At 32.7% G+C, this 21,309-nt stretch overlaps 1 protein-coding gene across 2 annotated transcripts in view; it reads left to right on the top strand.

Annotated features, from left to right (window-relative positions):
* Nucleotides 1-21,309, top strand: part of RASA1 (RAS p21 protein activator 1) — a 117,030-nt gene that overhangs the window by 89,841 nt on the left and 5,880 nt on the right. For both annotated transcript variants that reach the window (XM_017656088.3, XM_073234377.1), the window contains exons 12-22: nucleotides 5,429-5,516; nucleotides 7,504-7,581; nucleotides 9,217-9,374; nucleotides 9,852-9,928; nucleotides 11,189-11,361; nucleotides 11,688-11,847; nucleotides 13,116-13,258; nucleotides 14,646-14,761; nucleotides 15,537-15,623; nucleotides 19,560-19,627; nucleotides 21,163-21,251. In XM_017656088.3, the coding sequence (XP_017511577.2) occupies nucleotides 5,429-5,516; nucleotides 7,504-7,581; nucleotides 9,217-9,374; nucleotides 9,852-9,928; nucleotides 11,189-11,361; nucleotides 11,688-11,847; nucleotides 13,116-13,258; nucleotides 14,646-14,761; nucleotides 15,537-15,623; nucleotides 19,560-19,627; nucleotides 21,163-21,251 (1,237 nt within the window). The remainder of the gene's footprint in view (nucleotides 1-5,428; nucleotides 5,517-7,503; nucleotides 7,582-9,216; nucleotides 9,375-9,851; nucleotides 9,929-11,188; nucleotides 11,362-11,687; nucleotides 11,848-13,115; nucleotides 13,259-14,645; nucleotides 14,762-15,536; nucleotides 15,624-19,559; nucleotides 19,628-21,162; nucleotides 21,252-21,309) is intronic.

Genomic DNA, 21,309 nt, shown 5'->3' with positions numbered 1-21,309 from the left:
TTCTAAGTCTTACAAAAATGTTGATTTACTGACTTCTATTTTAGTGTTTATAAATATCTGTGACTCCAAATACATGTAAGATGTTCTGCATTCCTTCTTAAAATTTATTGAGTAGGGAAATTAAAGAGGACACTAACAGATGGAAACTCATCCCATGCTCTTGGCTAGGAAGAATTAATATTGTCAAAATGGCCATCTTGCCCAAAGCAATATACAGATTCAATGGAATCCCTATGAAATTACCAACAGCATTCTTCAACGAGCTGGGATAGTTCTAAAATTCATATGGAACCACCAAAGACTCTGAATAGCCAAAGCAATCCTGAGAAGAAGAATAAAGTGGAGGGGATTTTGCTCCACAACTTCAAGCTCTACTACAAAGCCACAGTAATCAAGACAACTTGATACTGGCACAAGAACAGAGCCACAGACCAGTGGAACAGAATAGAGTCTCCAGACATTAACCCAAACATATATGGTCAATTAATATAGGATAAAGGAGCCATGGACATACAATGGGGAAATGACAGCCTCTTCAACAGCTGGTGTTGGCAAAACTGGACAGCTACATGTAAGGGAATGAAACTGGATCACTATCTAACTCCATACACAAAAGTAAATTCGAAATAGATCAAAGACCTGAATGTAAGCCATGAAACCATAAAACTCTTAGAAAAAAACATAGAAAAAAACATAGGCAAAAATCTCATGGTCATAAACATGAGCGACTTCTTCATGAATATATCTCTCCAGGCAAGGGAAACAAAAGCAAAATGAACAGGTGGGACTATATCAAGCTGAAAAGGTTCTGTACAGCAAAGGGCACCATCAATAGAACAAAAAGGCATCCTACAGTATAGGAGAATATATTCATAAATGACAGATCTGATAAAGGGTTGACATCCAAAATATATAAAGAGCTCACGCACCTCAACAAACAAAAAGCAAATAATCCAATTAAAAAATGGGCAGAGGAGCTGAACAGACAGTTCTCCAAAGAAGAAATTCAGATGGCCAACAGACACATGAAAAGATGCTCAACATCGCTAATCATCAGAAAAATGCAAATTAAAACCGCAATGAGGTATCACCTCACACCAGTAAGGATCGCCACCATCCAAAACACAAACAACAACAAATGTTGGCAAGGTTGTGGAGAAAGGGGAACCCTCCTACACTGCTGGTGGGAATGTAAATTAGTTCAACCATTGTGGAAAGCAGTATGGAAGTTCCTCAAAAAGCTCAAAATAGAAATACCATTTGACCCAGGGATCCCACTTCTAGGAATTTACCCTAAGAATGCAGCAGCCCAGTTTGAAAAAGACAGATGCAGCTGTATGTTTATCACAGCACTATTTACAATAGCCAAGAAATGGAAGCAACCTAAGCGTCCATCAGTAGATGAAAGGATAAAGAAGATGTGGAATATACACAATCGAATATTATTCAGCCATAAGAAAAAAACAAATCCTACCATTTGCAACAACATGGACAACATGGATGGAGCTAGAGGGTATTATGCTCAGTGAAATAAGCCAGGCAGAAAAAGACAAATACCAAATGATGTCACTCATCTGTGGAGCATAAGAACAAAGAAAAACTGAAGGAACAAAACAGCAGCAGAATCACAGAACCCAAGAACGGACTAACAGTTACCATGAGAAAAGGACTGGGGAGGATGGATGGGAAGGAAGAGAGAAGGGGGAAAAAGAAAGGGGGCAGTACGATTAGCATGTATAATTGGGGGGGGGTGCACAGGGAGGGCTGTGCAACACAGAAGACAAGTAGTGATTCTACAGCATCTTACTACGTTGATGGACAGTGACTGTAACGGGGAATGTGGGGGGACTTGGTGAAGGGGAGAGTTTAGTAAACATAATGTTCCTCATATAATTGTAGATTAATGATACCAAGAAAAAATTTTATTGAGTGTCTTTGGTGTAAATGCTTGACTATATTAAGAATGTCCGTTAAGTAAAAGATTCTGTTGAGTATCTATGATGGAAAAAGAGAAAACACATCTTAGAAGAACGCTATTCTGTACTCACATTTTTTTATATTGTAAAGTGTATCATATATATATGTATTAAATAATAGTGCCTTGCAAAAAAAAATATTCTGGAAAAATTAAGTAATGCAAGATGCTTTTATAGGTAAAAGTTTGTCAGCCTGAATTCCAAATTAAATATTTTTAAAAGGAGACTCTAGTAAAATGCAAGCTACTTCAGCTACATGTCATTTTCAGTTTGAGAGGAAGTAGAATCAGATACTACTGCAGTGCTTGATACTAAATTGTGTAAACTGTCTAGATTTTTGCTAAAGTTTATGATCTGTAAGGAAAAACTATCTAAATCACTTCACAGATTTATTGAAAATGGGTGAACTTCCTCAGATTTAGAAGTACAGCACAAAAGGATATTAATGTGTTGTGATGGTTTATGTATTTAAAACAGAAATCCAACTTTGGAAAAGTGAGGTTAAAAATGATTCATTAGTAATACTTATTTGAATAATATGAATCTAAATACTAAGACCAGTAAAACAGTATCTACCAAGTTTGGGGAAAAGCTTTCCATTGTTTTGATGTACTTTATATGAACAGGTACAACTGGATTGAAAACCTGTTTGCACTTTCATAAGTGGTCAGCATTACAGTTGTGCCTACTAAAGAACAGAACTGCTAAAGTTCAGATCTTTGGAGTATAATTTAAAGAGAGTCATTTTGGTTAATATCAAGGAAGTTTGGGGGCAAAAAAACAGTAAATACACATTTACCATTTTCTACACGATCATAGCTTCTTGTGTACAATTTCTTGTGGAAGGTGACTTAAAAATTTGAAGACATTTTAAAAGGTCTTGGTCATGAATTGTATTTAATGATACAAAGTCTAAACCTGATATGAAAAAGTTAAATCCACAGGAATTAAGCACAAATCTTTTATTTAAAAAAAACCCTGATTTTTCAAAGTATGCCAGTTTACAATCAGTTATTTTTGTGTGCTATGTGAAATAGTTGGGAAACAGTGAGAAACACTGAATGCTAAGGAAAACAGCATCAACAAAATATATTTCAAGGAAGTGAAAGGACATCTGTACCAGATTCTAGTATTAATGAAAATTAAGTTGATAAATAACGTATCATAGAATGCAAATAGCATAGCACAAAAGGGGAAATAATGGGTGAATGCTATTGTCTTTTTCTTTGAAACATATCCAGGCATCCAACATTTCTTGCTTTGTGTAAGCTCAGAATTCAATACACTGGCCTTTGCATTTCAATGAAGTTTGAGTTAACAGCAGCCTTCTCCAGTAGAGGTAATTGGTGTGCATGCTCAGCCTGTAGTGAAGGCATTTTGGACAGCACAGCTCTTTGGGCTGATTTCCTGCCTTGCTTTAGTAGCACAGTTCTACAATTTTACTGGATTATTTCCAGTATTATAAGAGCTCTCTAAGCACTCTGTGTTAAACTTATGATGTTTAGTACTGCTTTACTTTAAATATTAACCATTTCAAAAGTACAAGCTGAAAGCCATTTCAGTGTTACAGTTATTGTAGTGAATTATTTGTGTGGGAATTTTTACCCCTTTCCCTGTTCATAGGCTGAATCTTTCACTGTGCCATATTTATCTTCATTTAGGATGTTTTTGTTGAGTATTAAATTCTAGATTGGGAATTATTTTCTTTCAGCATTGTAGATTATTTTTGTCTTCAAACATTTTGTCATTCTAATTGCTGCTCTTTTAGAGATAATACATCTTTTTTTTCTCCTGGAGGTATGTACTGTATATCATACTTTCTGTGGATACTCTGAGATTTTTTCCTTAGATTTTTCAGCAGTTAAACCAAAATGTTCCTGCTGTAAAAAAATTATTTTTAATTTGTCTGGTGTTTATAGAGCTTCTTCATTGTGAAACCTGCTCTTTTGTCAGTTTTTGGAAAATTCTTTGTTAGTACTTCTTTACACAGTTCTGCTACATTCTCCTTAATAAATGGGATTCATGTTAAACTTTTACTATGTCCCATGTGTCTATTATGTAGTTTCCCATGTTTTTCATAATTTTTTCCTCTCTCTGTCTCTGGGTGGATATTTTGTTGTGATTTGTCTTTCAGTACACTAATTACTCTTCTAGAGTTGAATCGTTTGTTGAGATCTTAATTTTATTTCTTGTAATTTTCAATTTAGAGTTTCCATTTAATTATTCTTTTATACATAGTTATCTGGCAAAATTCTTTATTTTGTTAGCTCTTAAACATTTTAATTATAGTTATTTGAAGGTTGCATCTAACTTCAATTTCTGAGGTACATGTAGATTTTCTCCTTTGTCTGTTTCTCTTCGTTTAGCTCTTCAGTCATTTCTCTCCCCCAGCACTGTGAAACTTCTGAACATGCTTGTTAGCTTTTTAGCTTCTTGTGCTGCTTTCTGCTTAGCATCTGTTTTTTGCTCTACACAGTTTAGGAATTGGTAAATGCCATGAAAGGAAAAGCTGTAAAGCATCTCAGGCTTGCGTCACCAAGATCTTGGCCCCTCAATTCTTAGCCGCTTTATTAGTTTTCCAGGGACTTCAAACAGTTGTGTTTTGTTTTCTCTGCATTTCATCCAGTCTGATTCAAGCTACTTTCATGGATAAAAATTTTTCAATTTATATTTTTCATTATTTTATGGCATTCTCAAAGCATGAAAAGATTTTTTAAAATCTTTAATAATTGTTAAGCTTAAAAAATAGTTTCAAAAATATGAAGGCCCTGACTAAACACATCATGAAAATTTTCTAGTTGGCAAGATAGCACATCTTCAAAAAAGATATAAACTAGTATCTAATGTTATACTTATGTGTCATATGAATTATACATTGGTGCATACTATAGGAGGACAACTAATACTTATGAGTAGATGATGTTTCCTTTTTAACAAATGAGGCAAAATCGTCAATTGTGAAAATTTTTAAAGTACATAAAATTATAAAGACGATTAAAATCGCCTGCAATCTCCTGAGAGTACTGTTAAGAACATTTTGGTCTGAGAACATACCTAAGTCGTTTTCTAGTACATATAAGTGAATATTATGTATCACCCTGAAGCAGTGAGGTTAGTAATATTTTATTTGCTTTAAAAGTGTTTAAATTAGCTATGTATAGTTCTAGTATTTCTGCTTCAATTTCTTTGTAACTTTTCTAATATTTCTTGTAAGTAATTTACACAGTACTTTAAAATTTGAAAGACTGATAAAATTTCAGTAGTGCTGACAGAAGTTTTCTAAAGTACATGCAGCTAACATTTTCTTGTTGGTAATGATCTGGTACAGTGGAGTTTCTGTAAATTAAGAATTATATAGATTATATAATTAATTATAGTGTTTTTTTTTGTAAAAGTTGGTGTGTTACCATACTTTTTGTTATGCTTCCTAATTATTTATTTGTATTTTAAAGGCCAAATTGTTTTCAGATAGTAGTTCAGCACTTTAGTGAAGAACATTACATCTTCTACTTCGCAGGAGAAACTCCAGAACAAGCAGAGGTAAGTCAGTCATTTATTCAACTAGACTTGTATTTAGCTTGTTTTCTTTTTAACTGGAATAGAAAACTATTACATTTAAGATAAATAAAAAGAATGCCTGAAAACTAATCATCTTTTTATTTTAAGGAATGAGAGCTTTCATGTGTAAAAAGTTTTTTTGAAAGAAATGCAGAAAATCACAGTGAAGGGTTATTAGGAATGAAACTCCATTTTTAAGTTGATCTTTACTCTATGATGTTGAGTCCAACGAAGAATGCTCATTTAAAATCCTCTCTGCAGAAAGGTTATAGATATTCTTAGTACAATCAAAAGGTAAGCCTGTTAGTTTTGCTAACAAGCATTGTTATTCTTCACTGGTTGAATTCCATGTCTAAGAATAGAAGTTCAGTCATCAAAAGGAAAAATATTTTAGGACTTTTCTTATTTTCTCTATTTCTAGGTAGAATGTCTATTTTTAGCACTAGCCATTGATCCATGTGCAATGCCCTTAAAACTTTTATAAAGTTTTAAGTAATGCTATGAAGAAATACTGTTTTAAAAGATCTTTTAAAATATAGTTTGACTTCTTTGAGCCACAGTATTTCTTGGGCATTAGTGGTATTTTGTAGAAATATGGTGATATTTCTTCTACTCTTACTAAATGGAAGGAACCATAAGAGGTCAGAGAAAGCAATTTTGTTGTAAATAGAAGATAATCAACCAAGCCTGGATATGAGACAGATGCTCTTAAAACTGTGGATCCTGGCGGGACCCTTGACTCATAGATAATAAAATATCTTAGACTCTAGAGTAAACCTGATGAATGAACAAGTATGTTTGTTCCATGTCTCATAATTAATTGTGATGTTTCAAATCTTTGTAGTATATCTCAGTTAAATGCCCATTAACATATAACACACATAAAATCTTGTTTTGTGGTTTTTGACCCTAATTGTAGGACGCAAAAAGTAGGGCTAAAAGCATTTTAACTTAGACTGTTTTAAAAATGTTAGAGCCTGAGTTAGGAAAAACATTTAAACTTCAATATCCACCTCCTCAGTTATTTTACCATGTTGCCTCTTTCTAAGTAAAGATGTGTTACATACCTTGACATTTCAGTATGCTTTGCATGTCTCACTTAGCTGTATAAATTAAGCATTTTCTTATTGCATTTATATACATTTTCCACATTCTGTATTTCCACATACCCCCTAAAGTCCAAAAATAACACTGTCATTTCCAGTTTTTATTACTTTAGTGGCCTTTGGGAATCTCTAGGTACTCCCCTCCTTCCTAAAACTGTGGTAATTGATTTGGTCTTAATTTGCTCTACAATAAAGACATTCTCTAAACAATGACAGAGTTCAGATTATTTGAAATAGTCAACAAATTAAAGACATAACTGAGTAAAGCAATAGTATATAGCTTCCTAGAAACATATAAGCTGAAGTGAAATATTTAGATTTTTGATAAACCTAAACTTTTTTCTGCTATCTCTGGAGAACTAGATAAACATTTTAAAATATAGCTGCAATTTGAGTATTAGGCCGAAAGATTTTTAAATCCACTATTCATTCTATGTGAGAGGCTTACAAATGACCCAGATCCCCTTATTTTTTTCTAAGGTAAAGGTTAGAATGCTTGTCATCAAATCAGACATCTTATTGGTTTTTGCAGTCAGCCCTCCACAAATTTATCAAGTTAAATTCTGCTTTAGCATCAAGTGTAGCAGTTTTCCTATACATAAATTTTATTTTTTGGCTAACCTAATGGCTATTCATTGGAGTACTTAACATTAAAAGTCTACAAAAATACAATTTATAATAGAATTATTGTTATAATTGTTTTATTTCATTTGGGGCACAAATATATTAAAGTGCAGCATACTCTGAGAATAGAAATGGCAGTCTACAGAAGGAAAGAACTACTAAATTTGAAAAAAATATATAATTGGAAGCTAAATAAAAACTACTGTGTTGTATATTTGAAATGATGTTATTTTTTGCAGGACTGGATGAAAGGTCTACAGGCATTCTGCAATTTACGGAAAAGTAGTCCAGGGACAACTAATAAACGCCTGCGTCAGGTGAAACTTAATTTTCTTTGATTTGTGATTGTCATGTTTTGCTTTATCACTTTGCTATTAATTTTTATTTCTATATGAGCTGTTTTATACATTTCAAACACTTTAGAGTTCCTGAAAAGAGATTAATCTTTTCAGACATTTTAAAGCCATGCTTCCACCTGGCTTTAGTAGGAGAAAGTTATTTCCTTCTGAAAGAGAATGTTCTTCATATACCTACCGAGTATGTAGACCATAATGCCATCTTTTGCATACATATTAAGGGTTTTCTTTCTTCCATTTTAAATAACAATACCGAACAACAAAACCACTCTGTTGGGTACTTTCATTATCTTTTTCTTTGAAAAAGTATTTCAGCCTATTTCAACAAAGAGATCAAAAGTCCTTACTGAAAAGATCATCTGGCTTACAGTACTAATCCAAATGAACTTTTGGGTTTTTCTTTTCATAGTAATTGCTTTTGAAACCTGTTGCATAACTCTTAGGTAGTATTCTCTCTTATTTGAAACCTTACTGTATCCTACATGTTCATTTATGGAGAGTTAAGCTAGGCTTTCTCTTTTTTTCTAGGAATGTAAAGTCAACTTCGTACCTTCCATTTCTTTCTTTATTCTTTTAGTTATCTATATAATTGGAAAATATTAGGTAATTTTAACATTCTTGGAGTTCTGACCAAAGTGATTGTTTTATTTATGGAAATTTCCAATAAGCTTGATGAATTTAACATATTGTTCTATTGGAAGTGGATATAAGGTAAATAAATACTTAGATGACTACAAGTTACATTTCCTATAACAAAAAGTCTGACTCTTTCCCCAAAGGCATTTTATTATACATATAATCACTATATGTTCTGAAAACATTTTAACATTTTGTAAGCTATGGAAAATCAGATTCGATTTTTGCAAGTTGTATCTTGATTGAAGTTTTAGCCATTATGTGTAACATTATGTGTAACATTATGTGTTACACATACAACATTTGTGTGTTGATACTCTGCTGTGTGCTTTCACACACATAATTTCTAATCTTCACAACAACTTCCAGTGTAGACTTTATCCTAATTTTATATGAGGAAGATGAGGCTCAGAGAGGCTGACTTAACCAAAGCCACGAGTAGAGTAGGTGACAAGAAGGAAAGAGGGCCTGCTGCTAGAAGGGAGATGGTTTAAATTTTGACATCAAGGCTGACAAATAGCTTCTTTGGATCTCTATCCTCTTCTATAAAATGAGAAGGGTAGTATCTGTGTCTTAAAAATATTTTCTAGCTCTGGAACGCTATACAGAAATAAAATATTCTAGATAAGCATTATGTAACAGGATTTTGGTTTGGATGGTGACAGTTATTATTTATGATAAAGAATCCTCTACTTCATTTTATCTGAACCATAGTTTTATAGTAGAAAAGGTATTATTCATTATTTCTGCAAGAATATAATTGGAGGAATAACCTATAAAAAATATTGCCTTTTTTTTTAAGTGTTAAGAATTATTTTAAATGCTTGAGTGTTGTCTTTTACATGTCACGTACAAGGGAAAAATAAGTCACTATTTTGGGTTTTGATTTTATAGTAATTGCTTTTGAAATCTATGCATAATTTTTGAAATCTGGAGTGACAGTTTTTGTGTTTTCTTTAGGTCAGCAGTCTTGTTTTACATATTGAAGAAGCCCATAAACTCCCAGTAAAACATTTTACCAATCCATATTGTAACATTTACCTGAATAGTGTTCAGGTAGCAAAAACTCATGCAAGGGAAGGGCAAAACCCTGTATGGTCGGAAGAGTTTGTTTTCGAGTAAGTCTTATCATTACATTAAATTATTTTCTTTTAACACATTGCATTTTCTTTCCTTTTTTTTCTGGCTCTATCTAAACTTTCAAAATAAGGTACCAACTCCAGGTATTTTAACAGTAATACATTTTTCTATTGTATTAACTTTTATGGGTAGAGTTCCATATCCTGTTTTTTCACCTAGTTATTAATAAGAGTTAGCATTACTCACAAATTGCAAACATTTACTAACACACACACACACACACACAATGTTTACAAGAGTTTCTCGGATTTACTTAGGGAAGTAAAAGCTGCTAGGGAAAGTAAAATTTGTCTGTATTCCTGTGTTTCAAATAATAAAACATGTTTTGAATCTGATTTTAAAACTAGCACATTCAAGTTGTTTAGTAGCAGAAATAGGGGGCTTCTTTGATACTAAAAATGATTAGACAGCTTGATACCAAGACATTTTGTTGATTTTTTTTCCTTGCTCTTTAGTGATCTTCCTCCTGACATCAACAGATTTGAAATAACTCTTAGTAATAAAACAAAGAAAAGCAAAGATCCTGATATCTGTAAGTTGATACAAAAATTTTTCTAAGTGAATAAGTATGTTTTATATATTTTTAAAATTCATAAATGGAAATTGAAAAATAAAATAGGAGAGCAGGTAGTGTAATTTGAGGTAGTTTTTCTTTATACTTCTGAAAGTATTGGTTATTGAGAAAGAAAAAAAGACCAAAATGGCTAATCTGTATATACTGTAAACTTTAACCCTTAAGATTGAATTATGAACTGTTACCCTCCCCTCTCCCTCAATGAATAGGAAGAACAAGGAAACAGCAGTAGTGGTCATCTATCCCTTCTACTTTTCAGATTTTTCCTACTTTCCTATACTTTGCATGTAAGTGAAAAACACTCTTAAATTTTTTTTCTTTAGAGTACACTATTCACTTCTAAGTCACACCTTCCAGTTCTTGTTCTCAGCAGTACACCTTTTCCCAGCCTGTTGCTGAAACAGGTGGTAGTGGGATTTAGCATCAGAGTGAATTAGGTTAATACCTTCTTAAAAGTCAGGTTTAGGGAAAGAATATGTATTAACAGATCAAAGCCAGAATTTTTTTTTGTATAAAATGTTCATTTTTTAACTTCTATGTAAATGCTTAACATTTTTCTTAGTGGGTCCTTGATAAAATCCAACCCCCCTAATAATGACACACAAGTGAGGCCCTTTCCTAATCTCCTCCTCCTCTCTTTTGTGTATTTTTATACATTTTTCTCCCCATATATACTCATTTTCTTACAGCTCTTATTACCCTTGGGTTTTAAAAGCACCCCCTTACCTTTTATTTGGACTATGCTGATCCTCATATAAATGCTCACTGTCTACTTAGCTGCACGCTCAGATCCTGTTACACATCAGTTTGAGGGTTCCTTGTTTAGACTGGATTTCTAACATACACAGCTGAATTACTTCAGATTATTTCTCTGAACTTCAGTAGCATTAGCCACTGTTACAGCACCTACCACACTGTAGTATAAATGATTTCTTACCTTTCTGGCTGGAGTGTGACCTCCATGCAAGTCAGAGACCGTGTCGTAATCATGCCTGTACCTGATGTCCCTGCCAGTCACAGAGTCTGGCACATAGTAGGCATTCAGTAAATGAAGTAAAACAAGCATCATGTATTGAATTTGGGGTATCAGTGAAAATTCCTTTAAATGAAAGCATTAAACACTATAGAGATGATGAAACATCAGGAAAAATTTACTTGTGTGACTAATTGTAGTGTCATCTTTTTAGATAGTAATCATTTGATGTTTTTCTATCAAAGTATTTATGCGCTGCCAGTTGAGCCGATTACAGAAAGGGCATGCCACAGATGAATGGTTTTTGCTCAGCTCCCATATACCATTAAAAGGTATTGAACCAGGATCCCTGCGTGTTCGAGCACGATATTCTATGGAAAAAATCATGCCAGAAGAAGAGTACAGTGAATTTAAAGAGGTATTATTTACTAGTCTAATTTTTTTGATATTATTAACAGAAATACTTAAAATTTAATAAAAGATCCATTAAGTTAAATGTAGTAATTTCATAGCTCAGTGGCACTCTAACAGGAGAGCAAGTGAAAAAGCCTTATAATAGTGTGTTGCTGGTCTTAGACTGTAAATATAGCATATAGGTTACAAACTCATTCTATTTTTAGTAAGTTTATTCAATAGAACATACTCCTAAACATAAGAATGTATAAGAACATATTTCCTGCTAATCTCATTGAGAATGCTTAAATGCTGAGAACTTTCAACAGTTTTTCTTGATGTCATTTACAGCTTATACTGCAGAAAGAGCTTCATGTAGTCTATGCTTTATCACATGTATGTGGACAGGACCGAACACTACTGGCTAGCATCTTACTGAGGATTTTTCTTCATGAAAAGCTGGAATCATTGTTGTTATGTACACTAAATGACAGAGAAATAAGCATGGAAGGTATGGTATGGATGTGTTAGTATGATACTTTAAAATAATGGGGTAATAATTAGATTTTATATATTAAGTATACAGACTCTAAGAGAACATTATTGTTTTCTCCTCATTAAAGATCAGAGTTGAAATGTCAGTTCTGATTCTTATGCTGATATTAGGGAGTGGGAAGTATTTCTCACAGATTTCTGTCACGGCAAGTATAAGAAGCTATAAGAAAGTAACTTCCATGTCCAGACCAATGGCTCATAGTGCCTGATTATAAAGAATAGTTTATATACTTATCATGTTCTCTTTCTTATTTTGTACTCACTAATTCATTGCATAAAAGTTGGATGTCAACTACACTTTAATTCTAGTTTCTAGAGATTAGTTTCTAGGCAGTATAGCCAGATGGATACATAGTGCTTTGTAAGAGCTTACAGATATTTCAGAATAACCTATTTCCAATCAGCACTTTGACTCAGTACCTGTTTCTAGTTTCCCAAATAAACTGTGCAATCTAGATATGTACAATCTAGATATATTTCCTCGTAATCATAGAAAATGTAAAAATACATAGATCTATCAGGAAAGATAAAAGTGATGGTACGTATTTTACACTAAGATTCTTTTCTGGCAATACTTGTGTTTTTTTAGGATCTTACTAAAAGTCATGAACAGCTATGTTTTAGGCTAATAAGTTAATTTATCGTGGAATTTTGTGTTTTTTTTTTCATTTTCTGCATTTTTATTTTTAAGTATAATTGACATACAAAATAACCTATTAGTTTCAGCTGTATGTTATAGTGATTTGATATTTTCACACATTATGAAGTGATCCCCGTGATAAATCTAGTTAACCATGTAAACCATTATGTTACATTTTTATTTCTTTGGAAATTAATTCAGATATTTTTAATGCAGGGGCTCAATGGACAGCAAAGCTGGATTCTGGTCCTAGTTTTGTGACTTACTTTGATCTTAGAAGTTGTATGACCATTTTAGGGCTTTTGTGTTAACATTCATATGAGTATGGCAGTGTTAATTCTTTCTCCTGTTTATGACCTAATGAAGTGAAGTAATATATAGAAAGTCTTCTGAACAGTTAAATTCATAGAACTACGGGATGTTCTTAAAATCAGTACTTCAGTGTTGTAAGCAAATAAGCATACATAAATGGTTATAATAATTGAGGAGAAATGGTTGAGTAAAAAATGACATCATTGAATTTCCAATTTCTTTCACATTAATACAATCTTTCATAAATAATCTTAATGTAAATATTCATTTAGATGAAGCCACTACCCTATTTCGAGCCACAACACTTGCAAGCACCTTGATGGAGCAGTATATGAAAGCCACTGCTACGCAATTTGTTCATCATGCTTTGAAAGACTCTATTTTAAAGATAATGGAAAGCAAGCAGTCTTGTGAGGTAAGAATGTAATGTTTTAAATATCTCAACAGAGTGTGTATTTTAATAGGTAATGGTTTATAGCTAATTTCATTTTAAGGAAAATACATAAGCTTTCTAAAGTTACTACTCCTTTTACATTTAGAAAAATATACAAAACAGACTAAAAAAAAAAAGTACTTTATTTTGGGATTAAAAACCTCAAATTGCACCAGTAATTCATGAAAGTACTTTAATCATTTCTCCTGCTGTACTAATGATAAAAGTATATGCTATTTTCAGAGAGTGTGCCTAATTTGAAGTTTCTGGTAGTCTTTTGTTGTAGAACCTAGTTAAGGTCTATGAAGCACCTCATAACATATAGGTTTGTCCTTGAAGGTTTTTTTGGGTTTTTTTTTTGGGCAGGAGGCAAGTGTATGCGTGAGATAATCCCCTCAAAAGTAAATATCAATAGTGATCCATTAGGAAAAAGAGGAATCTCACTTATATGATTATTCTCTTATTTTATTTTGAAGGCAGGGCAACTAAAGGAAGAAGATATTAAATATGTTTTAGATCTGATACCAAAATTAATAAAGAAGAAACTGCTTTTGATAGTGTATACTGGAGAATGTCAAATGTTTATTCTGTACTAAATTGTCAGTTTATATTAATTAAAGGGAAAAAACTGATGATTTAGTGTTGAAAACCTGGGATAAAGCCAGTCAGCCTAACTGTAAAGGATATAGAAATGACAGCAAATGTGCAGTTCCTGGATGTTGGTTGGATATAGGCTAAGGAATTTAGACTTGTATATTTAAATCTCCATTGGTTAATGGGAAAGTTTTAAGAAATGTTTATGATTCTACGTAAGGAATTTGGTATTTTATTAGTCATGAAGTAAGTCTTATTCAGAAAAGCCCTTCTATTGTAATCATTTTTTTCCTCAAATTTATTTTAAAATAATATATGGTAATCTTTCTTCCCATTTAAATACTCCTAGTATACTTATGAATACATGGCCACTAAAGCTGGATATTTTTATCTTCTACTTAAGAATACTATATTTAAAATAAAGTCTTACCCAATTTTGTGTGCTTATAAAAATCCATGGTAAAGTGTGGTAAATGAAGAGTTTTAATACTGGCATTAATCCCAAAACAACTAAAAATTGTTGAACTATCACTGCTTGCTCTTCAGTTAAGTAATTGGGAATTAATGGTTGTTCAGTGAACCCGTTTGAAGGAGTTTCCACACAGCAAGCAAGCAACTTAAAAGTTCCCATTTAAACTTTGATCCCACCACAAAGACTAGTAGAGACAGGAAAAAGGAAAAAATAGAGAACCTTGAAATCAGCTGTTGACTACCTTGATTCATGTGTATTTATCATTACCAAAATGCATTTATAATGGTTTGTTCCGTCTCTTAGTTAAGTCCATCAAAGTTAGAAAAAAATGAAGATGTGAACACTAATTTAGCACACCTATTGAATATACTCTCAGAGCTTGTGGAGAAAATATTCATGGCTTCAGAAATACTTCCACCGTAAGTGGTTAAATTTTAACTTGACAAAAAATTGTATATCTGCATTTTGAAAAATTTGTATTTCTAAAATATGTATAAGCTTTTCCACTGTCCTGATGTTGTTATACTCTGAAAAAGACAGGGTTTTTCATCTTTACAAGATCAATTGTGTTTACTGGAAAAGAGTGACTTGAAGAAACCAGAATAAAATACTTATTAGATTAAGTAATAACAAGCCATGTTTCTATGCAGGCCAGTATGTCTGGTTTATAATAGTAACTTGCAGAATGAATAGAGGCTTACAGTCTCAGGTATGAGGAGATCATAAAAGACATGTATCTATCCAATCTATACTTGAATATCTTACTCAAAGTGTGCACCAGATAATTACTCAGTGTCTGCTTAATAGCTTCCAGTGTTAGTGAACTCATGTATTCAAGCAGAAGTTAAGAACTTAAGTCAAAAATCTGTCTCCCATATCCTGTACTCATTAGTTCCTCTCTATCTTCATTGCAGTATTTTTTAATACTTTTCATTAATATAGAAATAATCTAAAAGACTAAGATCTCTTCCAAAGTAAATGTAAGAGAATTGGGTAATGAATTGATGATCAAAACATATTGGATAAAGGTTTTCTTAGCCATGGCTAAATTCTCATTTTGTAGCAAAGTGCTCTTTGAAGGAAGAGGCCAGTTGCATTAAAATGTTGAATATGTGGTAAATTAAGCTTTTGGTTGTAATGAGATCAGTATTTTCACTTGCTTTCTATATTGAGATAACTATATTATTTTGGCAGGACACTGAGATATATTTATGGGTGTTTACAGAAATCTGTCCAACATAAGTGGCCTACAAATACCACCATGAGAACAAGAGTTGTTAGGTAAGCCTCATCAGTTCATCTGTTACATCAGTGATACATGGCACACACTGATAGTCAAGTGGAGAACAGGAAATTTGAAGACTGACAGTATACAGGATACAATTCAAAACCTTTCACTTTTATGTCAGAGCCTGTTGAATATTTTTTGAGTTCAAATGGCTCCTAAACTTTAACTTACTGTGTTTTTTTGGGTAAGGTACTATAAGATATATAACTACATTTTATATTTTTGAAAAATCTGAACATTTGTTTATATTCATTTAACTTTTTACCGTATATAGAAACAGTCATATAACTAACAACATCTGTAGCTAAACACATATACACACTCATAGGCATTACATCCATGTGCATACACATGGACAGAGAGAGAGAGAAAAGACTCATCTGGTGCTGGACGGGAAGAGCAATGATCGAACCATTTAGATACTGATTTAGATATTAACTGGTTCGTGACACAGTCTGTGACTCTGGGCTAATCTCCATCCAGAGCTTATAGTTCTGAAGCTGTGTTTGTGTGTGCTCATTGTATAAGAATTAGGACTCATTGCCCTGGCACATAGTAACAATTTTGTAGCTTATGTAGGGACTTCGTGAGGAAGCAGATCTGTAGAGGCTAAATTGTTTGCTTAAGGTTATATAGCAAGTTAGTGGCAAAGGCAGAAGTAACGGCAAAAACACTATGGAAAACAGTTTGGAGGTCCCTCAAAAACATTAAAAATAGAAATATCATACAACCCAGTAATTTCAAGTCTGGGTATTTACCAAAGAAAACAAAAATCCTAAGAAAAGATATATACACCCTTATACTTATTGCAGCATTAATTACAATAGCCAAGATATGGGAGCAACCTAAGTGTCCATCAATAGATGAGTGGATACAGATGATACACAAACACACCTGATAGATACCCAGTGGAATATTGGTCAGCTATAAAGAATGAAATCTTGCCATTTGTGATAATATGAAGAGACCTAGAGAGTATTAATTCTAAGTCAGAGAAAGACAAATATCATATGATTTCACTTATATGTAGATCTAAAAAACAAAGCAAAAACAGAACAGAAATAGACATAAATACAGAGAACAAACTGGTGGTTGTCATAGGAGAGGAAGGTGGTTGGACTGACAAAATAGGTGAAGGGAATAAAGAGGTACAAACTTTAAAAAAAGAAAAGGAACTAAAGGCAAACCTTCTAAGATCCCAATATAATATCTTTAACACTATTGCAGGTGTTTTAAAGCCGAACCAGACCCATTCAAGACAATTGGAAATTTAGTGCAAAACATCAGAGAATATAGCAGTCTAATAAATAATATAATGTTATGTAGAAAATATAGTTATGTAGAAAATATACTGTCAGTCATTATATCCCATAGTAAAGTACATTAGGTAACCACCAAGGACACCAGTACCATACAGTTAATTTTGAAAATATGTGTTAATTTTGCCCCCAACCTAAATTTTGTAAAGAAACTTCTGTTGTTTTTTACAGATAGAAGTTCTCTTGGTTAGTAATGATATGACATTAGTATTTAAGAACTGTAGATTCTATATTTTTTGGCTTTAGTTATCATTGAGAGGAATAGTGAAGATTTATAGGCACATAATGTTTTGGCCCAGTTAGATGTGTGATATAACTGTTCTAGAAACTATAAATTTCAAACAAGTATAATTTTTAAGCAAACATCATAGGAAGTTCTGCTATGTGAACTGTTTGATATTAAAGGGTGTTTAAGGGACATTGATGCCCAAGGTGATGACTTCCATCCCTAGTAAGCTTTTAAATATAAGTACCTAATATTCCTCTTAAAGTCATCTCTAAAATCTCACAGGACATGGATTTACATCTTGAAATTCTTTTATGATACAATGTTGCCTGGTTATATTTCAGATTCAAAGACCAATTTAAGTATTAAAATATTCTCAAGCAAAATTTATACAAGATTATTTATAATTAAAATCTAAATTTGAAGACATAGTTGTATTGCAGTAAATGCTGAGAAGTAACGTTTCATTTATCAGTCCAAAAATAACTGTTGTGGAAGGTAAATGCTGAGTTTTCCACTCTTAACAGAGAGCAGAGACTATATGTCTCTATGTGAGAACTGTTACTTTAATCTCTAGAAGGAATTCTGTCAACTATTTTGAGAATAATGCTTAACTTTACAAGATGGGGCAGGTGAGAGGTCACTTATTACTATAGATTCCTCTCAACAGGGAATTAGAAAAAAGTTTTCTCTCTACTTGTAGTTTTATATTATACATTGATCCCACAGTAAAATTACAGGTAAAATCATATAGGACAACTGTTAAGTCATGTGTTTTTATACTAATTTTTGATGTTGCTATTATTTTGTAATTAAAAAAATCAGTGTGCCTATTAATTAAAATAGTGTGCCTATAAATCTTCACTATTCCTCTCAATCACTACTAAAGCCAAAAAATATAGAATCTACAGTTCTTAAATACTAATGTCATATCATTACTAACCAAGAGAACTTTTATCTGTAAAAAACAATAGAAGTTTCTTTACAAAATTTAGGTTGGGGGCAAAATAAACACATATTTTCAAAATTAACTGTATGATATCACTCTTAGGAAGGTTTCACCTGAAAACAGTTTGGTTACTACCTTCACCCATATTATCAAGTCCCCCACATACCCCATTGCAGTCACTGTCCATCAATGTAGTAAGATGCCACAGAGTCACTACTTATCTTCTCTGTGCTATGCTGTCTTCCCCATGACCTGCCCCCCCATACCATGTGTACTAATAATAATACCCCTTAATCCCTTTCTCCCTCCCTCTCCCCTACCTCCTCCCCATTGGTAACTGCTAGTCTCTTCTTGGAGTCCGTGAGTCTGCTGCTGTTTTGTTCCTTCAGTTTTGCTTTGTTCTTATGCTCCACAGATGAGTGAAATCATTTGGTACTTGTCTTTCTCTGCCTGGCTTATTTCACTGAGCATAATACCCTCTAGTTCCATCCATGTTGTTGCAAATGGTAGGATTTGTTTCTTTCCTATGGCTTAATAATATTCCATTGTGTATATTCCAGATATTCTTTCCATTCATTTACTGATGGACACCTAGGTTGCTTCCATATTTTGGCTATTGTAAGCAGTGCTGCAATAAACATAGGGGTGCATATGTGTTTTTAAATCTCAGAAGTTGTATTCTTTGGGTAAATTCCAAGGAGTGGGATTCCCGGGTCAAATGGTATTTCTGTTTTTTGAGGAACCTGCATATTGCTTTCCACAATGGTTGAATTAATTGACATTTCCACCAGCAGTATTGGAGGGTTCCCCTTTCTTTAAGAACTTTTTTAACATCAGAAAGCCTGTTGTCTTTTTTATTTCCGTAAAACCTTTGCAGCATTGTATTGTATACATTTTCATTTATCAAGAGCCACTATTTCCCTAGTACAGTGGATTCTTATTTTTATGTGAATCATCAACAAAATCAATGTAAACAACTTGATAAGAGAAGTGAGAGAATGGAAGTTTTAGAAACTTATAAGGACTATGTATCTATAGAAAGGTTTACTTATACTGGTATTTCAGAAATTCTTAATGTTCCTAAGGGCATGACTTCTTCAAAGTATAAAATACACTACTACACTGTAACAAAATAAATTAGTAGCCAAGGCAGTAAATGCCACAGAAATAAATCTTCCCAAAATAAGTTTAAAATGCCTAATTTGGTAATAGTGAATAATATTTTTAAGAAGCAACTATGTATATTCTTAAAGTAAGATACTTCAGTTTACTATTTCCTTCAAGCTGTGTTTGGGCTTCCCTACAATTACTTCCAAGTTCCTGATTCTGTGAGCATTTAAAATTTCTGTTTATTATTTTTATGTAACATACATGTGTACAGATAGATATAAACATATATGTAGTTTTCTAAAAACAAAATTTTCCTTCCATTCAGTGGTTTTGTTTTCCTTCGACTTATCTGTCCTGCCATCCTGAATCCACGGATGTTTAATATCATCTCAGGTAATCAGCTTTTGATAAATTTGAAATTAAGATTAAAGTTTCAGGCTATTTAAGTAAGTTACTCATTTTTTTCTTTTAAACCTGATTTTGTCTTTAATTATCCAGTTTTATGACTCACTATAAAACATTCCCAAGCACCCTTTTCTTCTTCCTTTGACTACTTTACCTTTTTTTTCCATTCTCTCTCTTTGTCTCTTTCTTATATTTGAAGCCTGAGATGCATGATTAGACACACAACACTTTTTTTTTCCATCCCTGTGTCTCAAAACTTGTATTTTGATGACTTTTCCCATTTTGCAACTTGGCATTTTCAGGTTGGGAAGAGGAGCTTCCTCTGTGCTTTTAAGCACATACTAGACCCTATCACTACCACTGCAGGCTGGATTTTAAGATCGAATTAAAGTTATAGCTACAGTTGTGGCAGTGCTTCATGAATCCTTATGAAGCAAAAGGCCCTTTTGCAGTTAAAGATTTCCCATCACTAGTTATATAATGTTAATAGTGCATTTTAAACTCAAACAAGGTGTTGTTTTGCTTATTACCCATGTGTCCCTTAAGGAACACATGTAGGCTTCTTTCAAAGAAAAGATGAGTGATTTTGTTGTGACTGTTAATGTAATAATGAGCCATTATTAACAGAAGGAACCCAAACCATTTTTATCTTAATAATTTTAAACTCAAAGTTGTACTAAAAATATTTTAGAATATATTAAGTTTTACCTTTATAGTCATCACATCTCTATCTTCTGTTGCTACAAAAATGATTAAATCTATAGGCCTATTAAGAACTAAGTCTTTAAAATTCTTCTGGAGAGATTTATTTATATGAATGTTGGCCTCTGAAACACTAGGCAATACTATATAGTTCAGCAGCTTAAGATACAAAGAGTACAGTCTAAAATTAGGTAGGATCACCTATAGGTTTTTACTGTTAAATTACTATCCTACTTTTAAGGGCTTCTATTTAATGGCCATAGATGCTTTTCATTTTCATCCTATTTATATGCTATAGGGAAATGTTTCCTGACTAATCTCTAAAGTATTTATTAACTTGAATGTTTCCTCCACAAAATAAAGCAGAGGTCCCAGACTATCTATGTTATTGATCTTTAAAGTGAAATATTTGTAGCTAATGGAGGCTGGAAGCAGGGAATTGCTTAGATTGCAAATTGCTAACTGAAGTGGCTTGAAATTAGCTTTGTGAATTGTCCTGAAGGATGTGTGCAGTGACAGTATTTTTAGTGACAAAGATAAAGCTTTGAGGTATTTTGAAGTATTAACCCATTGGGAATTGCTTTGTGTTGTAGTACTCTTTTCACAAATTAGAAGCACTGATACGTGTACTTAATTTTTCTCTCTCTAATCCAAGTGCTTTTGAATTTGCACAGGTTATACACTTTTCAAAAAACACTGTTCTGAATGAAAGAATGTTAGTATACTTAATAGTAAAGAAATACTAAGTACAAAATTTATAATTGTTTACCTGGAAGTACTTTTGGAGTTGGTGTCATTAGCCATGCCTAATTCTCTTATAGATTCCCCATCTCCTATTGCTGCAAGAACTCTGATACTAGTTGCTAAGTCTGTACAGAACTTAGCAAATCTTGTGGAATTTGGAGCTAAGGTAACAACATTTTGATACTTTAAAACATCATTTATGAAACTTTATGATAAAACCATGA

Source organism: Manis javanica, chromosome 1 (genome assembly GCF_040802235.1).
Source record: "Manis javanica isolate MJ-LG chromosome 1, MJ_LKY, whole genome shotgun sequence".
Classification (NCBI taxonomy): Eukaryota; Metazoa; Chordata; class Mammalia; order Pholidota; family Manidae; genus Manis; species Manis javanica.
This window is presented reverse-complemented; position numbering and strand designations above follow the sequence as displayed.